The sequence below is a fragment of the Dermacentor variabilis genome, chromosome 2 (assembly GCF_050947875.1).
Source record: "Dermacentor variabilis isolate Ectoservices chromosome 2, ASM5094787v1, whole genome shotgun sequence".
NCBI classification, from domain to species: domain Eukaryota; kingdom Metazoa; phylum Arthropoda; class Arachnida; order Ixodida; family Ixodidae; genus Dermacentor; species Dermacentor variabilis.
The window spans coordinates 137,776,715-137,786,425 of NC_134569.1; the positions used below are offsets into that span (position 1 = coordinate 137,776,715).

At 42.9% G+C, this 9,711-nt stretch overlaps 1 protein-coding gene across 2 annotated transcripts in view; it reads right to left on the reverse strand.

Moving 5' to 3' along the window:
* Nucleotides 1-9,596, reverse strand: part of LOC142572765 (carcinine transporter-like) — a 41,240-nt gene extending 31,644 nt beyond the window's left edge. Inside the window, exons 1-4 of one of the 2 annotated variants that reach the window (XR_012826142.1) lie at nt 9,314-9,596; nt 3,467-3,868; nt 963-1,066; nt 290-444 (exon numbers count right to left, since the gene is read on the reverse strand). Coding sequence is in view for 1 of the 2 variants with exons in the window: in XM_075682107.1 (XP_075538222.1) it covers nt 290-444; nt 963-1,066; nt 3,467-3,868 (661 nt within the window). In the remaining variant the exon portion in view is untranslated. The remainder of the gene's footprint in view (nt 1-289; nt 445-962; nt 1,067-3,466; nt 3,869-9,313) is intronic. The other variant, XM_075682107.1, reaches the window with a different exon arrangement.
* Nucleotides 9,597-9,711: the final 115 nt, after the last annotated feature.

The following is a 9,711-nucleotide window of genomic DNA, read 5'->3' on the forward strand; positions in this document are numbered from 1 at the left end:
ATTGAACAATCTTTGTTTATGTTAGATGCATCCCATTTGTGCTTCATTTGCCTAGAATAGTACACACTTGTGCCCCATGGTAAGCTTCCATAGTTTTGTCAAGGTAAAAGGAAACATCCTTGTGCCCACTTGACATTCACTCACAATAAATGAAAACTGAGTGAGTGAATAAGTGAGTTGCCGAGTCCAATCAGGCCAATGCCCAAAATCTTCTTTTCTGACAGAAGATAGATGCTTTAAGCAGTGCCGCAAGGAAAATCATGAGGAAATGTTAGGAGCAGGTACTCACTAAGCACATAAGGATCTTCTGAAAGTGGAATGATGCACATTCCTACAAGAAAGCGCAGAATGGTGAAGCCAACCAGGTTTGTCACAAAAGATGACGCCAAGCCGGCCAGCCATGCCAGGGCATAGCTTAGAACTATTGATGGCTTTCGGCCATACCTGCAAAGGCAGCCAGATTAGACGGCAGCTAGAGCAACCACAATAGCTCTGCACTCAACATCCTCATCTACCATTTTCAAATCAACTTAAGCATCAGGGTACACAATCCTCTTTTAACTAGCTGTTCTGAAGGCTACATCACGATAACTGTGACTACTGGTTTTGACTTGGCTGCTTATATATTTCTGTCGCCTACAAATTCACGAATTTGTTTCCCTCACTTGTTTGTCTAAAATTATGTGCGTGTACAAACCAGCATCAATACTACACGCTCTTTCAACTTGCAGAACTGTTTTGGACACTCTTTAAGACTTCAAACATAATAAATGCATTCTGACAAAACATAATATGGCATATAACACTCATTTGGCATGATTGCAGCTAGCGAATAGAACAAGATATTGTGCGCGCATTATGTGGAAATCTAGCAGATAATAATAAATGCATCAAGAGAGCATAACTATGCGTAAATGTAAGCTGTAGAAGAGAAAAGCAGAATGTAAATGAATGACACTAACCTGTCTGCAACGAAGCCAAAAAATACTGAACCTATGCTGGTTCCAGCGTAGAAAAAGGTTTGTATGTAATATGACAGATGACTTTGGTCACACACCATATTCAGCTAAGGAAGAAACCAAGAAGAAAGATTTTATAAGTTTTTTTTATGGACGCAGGTTAACGTTGATGAGAGGCTTCGTGACCTAATCACCATTTCTTATTACAATACAACCAGGTGAGCTATGAGCAAACTTATGAGCAAATCACAAATAAACAGGCAGTGGATGAGGTGAATCAAAATGCTGTGCTGACTGCTAACTGGAAAGTTGAATTACATGAGATGCAGCACATGTACAGACATAGGAAACGAAAGAGGAAAGCCACCTGCATTGACAAGCCCATGTACTGATAATCCAAACTGAATTCTAAAAACACTCTCTGCCATATTCTTTCTGGGCATTCCAGACTAGTAGTATTTCTTAGGCTTTGGAACACTGAAGAAAGCCATAATTTGGTCTTGACCTTATAAAGCATTTCCAAGCCTGAAGACTTAGTAGGTGCAGCAAGTGGTCACTCCAAGTGATCACAACATTATGAGCAGCCTGGCAGTCACTTTTGCAGCAGTTCCAACACAGGCAAGCAGTATTTTGGAAAGTAGTTGGCACGTCGAAAACTTGATGTGATTTCTTGCACTTATATTTTTCTCAGGCTCAAAAAGCTGCTCAATGAGCCTACATTGCTTTGGTCTTTGCCTTTAAGAACAAACTCTGCTCGCTGTGAGACGAATAACATAGGTCTTCCAAGTAAGGCCTGCAATAAGGTTTACATACAACAGTACCCACTTTGGAAGTGTGGTTGTGTTCCCAAAGTCATTATTTGTTAAAGTCAGATCAACATTTGGAGGACAGGGTGTTATGCCAGTGACTACTACGAAGTCTTAGTGTCACATGTAGATGTGCCATTTTTTTCAGAGCAAGAGCACACTACAGCATTATTCTGACCAGAAGCAAGTGAAATATTCGACACTCTCGCCATTCACTGCAACAGGTTGTCTTGCATAACCTTATTGTCAGTATCTCCGCTTGAAAAAGAAAGTTGCAAATATCCCAAATAAGTAGAGCAGCAATCCAGCCACGTGCAATCTCCAGGCTGCATTTTTCCTTGTTTTAATTTGCTTCCACTTTCTTTCCTCAAGTATGTACAACCATTAAAAGGCCTGACTGTTGGGCTTACTCGTCATACATTCCGACTGTGCTAATTAAGCCCAAAGTGGCACACTTACACAATGAGGCGATGGGGCGCATTCGCATCAAATAGTGCATATATCAACGGGTGGTCTCCCGTTGATAAACATGTTGATAGTGGTGCTCATCCCTATCTGCTTTTTAAAGTGAAAGCTTTACTGACTTCATCGAGCCGAGTTTTGCCGTCATCATCAATTTGACCTTCATTTAACCGCAGCTGCGCCATAGCCTTGGCAACGCATCCCGTCACTCGCTGCACTGAGCTCTGCTGCCGCCGCAGCTGCCGGCTTGGTGCGTGCGCTCTCCTCAGCTGGGTCGCCACCTGACCACGTGACTCGCCACGTGCCTGGCTAAAACAAGCGTCACGCTCACCTAGCGAGTGCGAGCTTGGCCATGGATGAGAGCGAGGCCGGGCCGTCTTCTCTGAGCATTGTGCGAGAGCGGGAGGATTTGAGCCGTCGTCACCAAACGGCATCTGACCGCCCCGCAGATATCACCGGGCGAGCTGCTTCACTGGAGAGGGTCCAGAATGCAACAGGCATCGCACCGTCGAGATCAATATAGTGACCGCGTTTTTGCCCTGTCTGTTTGTGCTTCGACGCTTCCACATGTTCGCGGCGTCTCTTTGCATGTCTAGCACTTTCGCTTTCCCTGTGGCACAACAGGCGTCGCGCCATTGAATGACGTGTGTCTATCCAAGCCTGATCACACTCATGTCTAGCCACCGACATAGGCACAGCAGTCATACCTGGCTTAACAATGACTTTATACCTAAGTATAATAATTACAGCTAAACCAAAGGTTAACCAAGTGAAACCAAGACTTAATCAGGGTAAACCAAGCGTTTACTATGCATATCAAGGGTTAGCTGAGCTAAGCCGCCGCCAATTTTTTTTTGTGTCTGCCCACCACTTTCTGGTAAGTTACCATAGTCAAAACATATGAGCATTTTACTAGGTAGCAAGGGCCAAGTCCTGTGCATTCTCATCATTTGTGAAAATATTTGGTCTGTTTCCTCTTAAAATATTAACCCTGATTCTTTTCTTGCTATCACTACCTAAACTGAGGTATAGAACTTAATTACAACAACAAAACACACATACACACACTTTCAAATGTTAATAAGTAGCACCAGGCTAGAAAGATAATAAAACTTACTACACAGCAGCCAATGGAATTGATACCTGCCTAACTCAACAATAAATAACAGATGCAACAGTTTAAGTTTTTCATTTTCAAAAGAAAACCAGGATGAAAATCTTACAGCCTTGGATTCTTACCTCCGTAGCGATTGTTGGATAGAGGTTGCCAAAATTGTAGTCCCAGCCATTTTGGCAGCCCACCACATTCCACGAAGCATTCGCCTCCACAGTGCCAGCCTCAACAAGAGATGTTAAGTTCACATCGTACATACGACACTGGCTGAGTGTTCCCTTGCCTTCCTCATCAGGAGGCAAGGCCAGAGTCCTCAGAAGAGCGGACGTGAGATTCGATGCATTTAGCAGAGCTTGGGGAACCTCAGTGAGATGGCACGAATAATGCTCGGGGATGAGGATGATGAAGTACTGGGTGAAGTAGACAAGCGCGCAAAGAGCGCCGGAAGGAACCACCAGCAACAGCACCAGCAGCTTCTGATAGGTGCCAAAGTCACCTGCCCCAGATAGCGCAGAGTTAAAATCCATCTGCAAGAGATTGATTTGCCAAGGGAGGCAGCATGTCACAGATGTGCTGCATGATGATATTGATAAAATTATTAGTGCTAAGTGTTGTTACAAGAAGATAAGAAGGTAAAAACACATTTACAGAGAATACCTGTAGACGAAGGGCAGCTGAGTTATGGCCAAAATAGTGAATGGACTGCTCAAGTCAGAGAGCACCATTTTGCAGTTATGTTGTCATTAAGCAAGGGCAAGAAACATAAATGAAAAGCCACTATTCAGCAGCTTTATAATGTCTGAAGCCCCTCACAGACAACAAAGGTAAGGTAAGCAACAACTCTCCGCTATACATTAAAATATAATATAATAGATATAATAGATAAACATATAAATAATAGAATAAATAATATATAAAATACGAAAAAGAAATAGCCTTCAATCAGTATATTCAGCAAGTATGATCCATTACAATTTCACTTAGCTAAGAGTTTTTGAAAGGTATGGGCTGCTTACTATTCCATATGACTGTCGCAGCCATGATCTATTTCTGCAACTGGATTTAGTAGCTACCTATATCTGGGTTGTACAAGCATAAGCTAAGTGTATCATAAGAGGCCAACAAACAATGACACCAAGGACAACATAGGAGAAATTAGTTGTACTTGAATTAAAGAAATGAAAAATTATAAAATCAAAAGAGCATCGGAGGCGCAATGCGAAGATGTGGGATCGTTCCCCACCTGTTGCAAGTTGTCTTTTCATCCACTTTTATTGCCATTAATTTTTCATTTCTTTAATTCAATTAGTAAGCACAAGTAATTTCCCCTATTTTGTCCTTGGTGTCTTTGTTTGTTGGCCTCTTATGATATGATTAATAAAAATTGGGCCCCTCGGTTAACCCCCTTTCTTCTCCTTCATAAGCTAAGTGTGGCATTCAAGAAAAGAGTTTAACTGCAGATTCATAAGAAAACTAGCTGCATGCCATAAAGAAAGTGGTTGCTGCCAGAACAGATTATTCTGGATCACAGTCGCAAGCTCTTGCACCTTTTCTGAACAAATGCAACCGACGAGGGATAAGCATTATGTCATGTAAGCCACTAAACCTTCAATTAATTTTTTTGTACATATTGTTGTTTCTGTTTCAGTACAGTGAAAGCCCTACAGTTGCTTTATGTTCTCTCGCTGGATCTGTCTGTCACATATTGCAGCATCCTGTATTTACATTTTCCTACATGTCAAGGTGAGCTTTTATCTCTGCTCTCTTGCATTCAAGCAGCTTTTGATTGACAGCCTTACACAAAGGGGTTTGTGGGCGTCTGCCAAGACTCTCCAAGGGAGGGACAGCTTCTACTCGTGGCTACCTCTATCTTTCTGGCAGCAATAAAATGCTATTGTATTACACTGCATTGTACTTGATGTGAAAACAAAGAATTTACACTTGTGCAAGCAATGTGCATTTCTTAATACTGCATCTATACAATGAATTAGCTCCATTATTTCAGCACAGTCAGTAATGTAATGTCTAGTGTAGCTTACCTACACTCTTGAGGCATGAAGAACTGAGTGAGAAAAGCAGCGCATGAACCTTTTGCTACATTTGTTTTGTATCAAGACAATCGGGCAGCCACTGCACACCTATGTCAGACTGTGAGCCTCTCTGCGTGTAACAAGTACACCTGCTATCAGGGGCGTAGCCAGGTGCAGGCTTATGGGGCTTCAGCCTCCCCCCCCCCCCTGAAATTTTTTCATGCTGTCATGTACCACCAACCGAAATAACCCCCCGTGCCGAAAATCATTCCGGATTTTGTCTATAATGTCTTTTTCAGGCACGAAAAGACATTGCGAACTCGGGCTGGATTTCGTGGCAACGCCCATGCACCTGGAGTCACATAACACAAGGAGACCCATTTGAGCACCAAGTTTCAAGGGAGTTTTGATGGCAAGCAGTCTCATGGCAGCATCTCACGGAGGCCACGAAATCTAAGGAGCGCATGGATTGCCATTCCAAAACTTTATGGGTATAAAGTTCTCATAAACTGTTGATGCAAAAGGTACACTGACATTTCTAAAGTTATGTTTTAATGCTTTGGATTTTCGATTCTGGAACTCTGTAGGTTTAATGTTCTTATAAACATTTGACGCCAAAGGTGCATTGACTTTTCCAAAGTTGAACATCGGACCATACAACGAGGTCCGATGAGACGAAGCGCTGTGGTGGTTTATTTGTGCTGTCATGTCACAGAAATGAATATCAACATTTTTTTTTTCACCTGCGCCAAAGCATCCATGTCAAGACACTAAAGCCAGCAAAGCTAACTATGTTCTTATTTATTTTTTCTACTTTGACTTCTATTCGCGACGACCACATTGAGCCTCTTCAATTTTCTTGTTCTCACTACCCGCAGCAGCCAGAGCCAGCCAGAGTGCATGCGTTGTGCTCGTGTTGCCCCGACCACAGCGCGGCGCAGTTCGGTGCACATTCGTTTTTTTCTGACCGAGTAGATTTTGGCCTGGCAGAGTTTTGGACGCATTCTAGCTAGCAGACGAGAAAAAAAAAACAATCATCACTCGCCGCCATCACTGTGGGGACTCAACAGATTGCAACGTGTTTGCTTGAGGGCATCACCTTCGCTTCGATGTTACCACAACATCTCAGGAAATTCTTTTGTTTCGCTGGTGTAGGATAGCGAACACAATGCATATGGTTCTCTGTGGACCAGGCATCTCACATTTACTTCAATATTCCTTCGGTAGCCACACTAAGTGCCCAAAGTAGCCATTCGGTTGTGGCCAACATGCGTTCCTTTGCGTTTTTTCATTTCGGTGCCCCCGCCCCACAAAAAGAAAAAAAAAAAAAGACATTCTTGCGGCGCAGCGAATTGTCGCATAGTGAAAGTTCGATTTTGTTACTTCTTTTATGGAAAGTAATGGGCCACGGGACTGCTCAGTTGCCAGATACCCTTATTATTGCGATAGCAATTGCGATAGCCACTCCAGGCACATTCCTGCAGTCACCATCGCCGCCATATTCCTACAAAGTCCAAGGGCGATAACATTGTCACCGCGCACTGCATGCTGTATGTGCGAGTGAAAACATAAGGGCGGGGGGGTGATGGCTGAGCCGATGATGGTCAAGGGAGAAAAGCAGGGAGGAAGCGCGCCGCCTTCCGTTGCGTGCGATGCATTGGGAAAAGTTCAGGGAGGGGGGGCGGCCTTCGGATTTTGTGATCTGTGGATCTGTGGTTGTGCAACAAGTTTATTTGCCTTGTTTGGCACATTATATACATTGACTTTTGCTTAGATATGTAGGTTTGTTGGAGACTTATACGTATATCTAAATATCTTGTTCTGAGGCTTTGTGTATACATGCAGTGAACTTTGTTTCCAGTGGCACTTTTTTGCCCTTTATCAAGCTGTATCTTTGCATTTGTATATTCCATTATATCTTTGCATTTCTAATGTATATTTTGCAGGACTCCTGCTTTTTATAAGTGCTCTTTGTTGCGACTACAATTTCCGTACACTTACTCACAATACCCGACCAGTGATAGCTGCTCCTGCGAAATACACTGGAACGATGGACAGTGCCATTGATATTTTTCCCTGGTCATTGCATATATGCACAAAAATGTAAACAAGATTCTTCATTGACAAAGTTTCATCCTCATCTTGTTCATTTCATGGCCTTTACGTTTTTCACATCAGCGGCATGCACTGCTTTGCTGGTTTCGAACTGATACAGTTCTAAAGTTTGTATGATATTTCCTTTACTTGTTAAGTAGACAAAAAACATTGAAGCATTGATATCAGTTATTTCTGGCACAATTTTTGGGACATATGAATATGTTCTTTTATGCGAAAATACATATTTTACTTCTCATGACAGTGCGTAGCGTTCAAGAATTAGTTTAGAGGAGTCTAAAAAAGAGTTTAGAGAATTAATTAGAGGAGTCCGAGCTGTAATATGAGTCCCCCCACCCCCTGAATGAAATTTCTAGCTACGCCAGTGCCCACAATGGTCAGCGGGTGTTATCATTAACTAACAGCTGCGGTTACGACCAGACAGGAAGTGATCATGTCAGAGTTGCTCTTTGGACAGGACTCTGCTTTAGGCAGTGAGCAAAACTTGCCTTAATAAACAAGCTTGAGAAGTCCAGCAACGATACCTTTCGCCGTTCGGTGAGAGTGCGTGCACAACAAAGAAAAGCAACCCACTTGTAAGCGTACAACTATGTAATCAATACGCAAACAATACCACACTGTCTCTATATCCCTGCTATCTGGGAAGGACATGCTTCACTTGTGGCTGTAAACATGCATAATCACAATGTCAGTCGTATGGTAGTAATAACTGTATTTCACTATAATCTTTGCCAGATTTTGTGCCATTATCTTTTAGTGTTGAGTCAAACAGTCAGATAATACACCAAGGTAAGCAAACGACTGCTGCATTCATAGCACATAAAAAAAGCATGTACATCAGAACAGAAACTTCAGCTGCATGTTGCGTATACTTTTTTTCAAGTTGGTGTTAGTGCATGAAACATGTGAAAGGACAAAACAAGTAGGCAATTAAATTTGTAATCACACTCCGGAAACTATAACAGGCCCCTATTATATACGTTTTAATAAACACGCCGAAAAAGAAAAAAAAAGATAGAAAGATGCTACAAGCTAGCTAGGGCACACACCTGCGGAATCGTCAATTTGCGCCAACCTATATATACCTTACTGAGTGAGCGTACTTCTGAATTCATGGCAACAAAACGGTACTTTGCTCCTCAAGAAAAAGGGAAGTATAATCACACGCAACTATGGTGAATCACACACTGGCGAGTAAACGTTAGCATGAGCTCAGAAGTTGAACCGGATAGTCGGTCGATCCTCAATGCGTGGGCGGCCGGCAAGAAAAATTTTGCGGTGCTTTCGATCGACGAGCCACGGACAAATTTCACAAGAAACCTGAATAACTTTTCACAACTGTCGACCTAAATGAGTATTTGATACATGAATCCCATGTGTCCCTAGAAAAGCAGAAAAAGTGTGCAATTTCATGTAAGCTAAACGAGTGTTGTTGAATTTAGGCGCCGCGAGTATGTGTCTTGCCGCGTTCTATTTACACGCGAACAATGAAACATGAACTGCTCTCGATATCGCAGACGGCGCGGAATTCCTCTACATGCGCACAGCAACCGGCTTTAATGAGCTAAAATGTATTAAATCACGCGCACTACAGGAGTAATTATCAATCGACCCACATAAAAGGGCCCTTCGGTTCTGCAGGCGGAGAACAAACGCCAAGAGCCTCGACATTTATTAACAAATCCAGGCGCTGCCGTTCTCGCGAGTTCAAAGTTCAGGAGTTCAAGTACGCGCGGATACTTCTCGGTCGGATCTCGAAGTCGGTCAGAATGAGCGATGAAGTAGCCGTTAAGGCACGCGAGACGAATGAGAATAGAAGGCACTAACCTCGGTATTTCAAGCAAAACCACTTTGAGCCGCTGGCTTGAAAAGTCCCAAACGGAGAAGTGACACTGCAGTTTATCTCAGCGGTTTCAGAATACGGCCATAGATACGGCTTTTCGATATTTTCGATGTTAAGCAGACGACGGAACGATATCACATGGCTCTTTCCTCGACCGACGCCATTTGCGACGGGCTTCCGCTGCCTGGCTATTTTAGTACGCGCGTCGCTTTCAACTTCCGTTTGTCATACAAATGGTGGTACCCATGTTCATAAATTGGAAATCCTGATGTTACTTAAGGTAAGCTGTTTACAGCGCAGTTGAAACAAACCTTTAGCACCTCCCGTTCAATTTCGGTTTCGGTTTCTAAAATGGCACCTTCATCACGCACTTATGTGTATG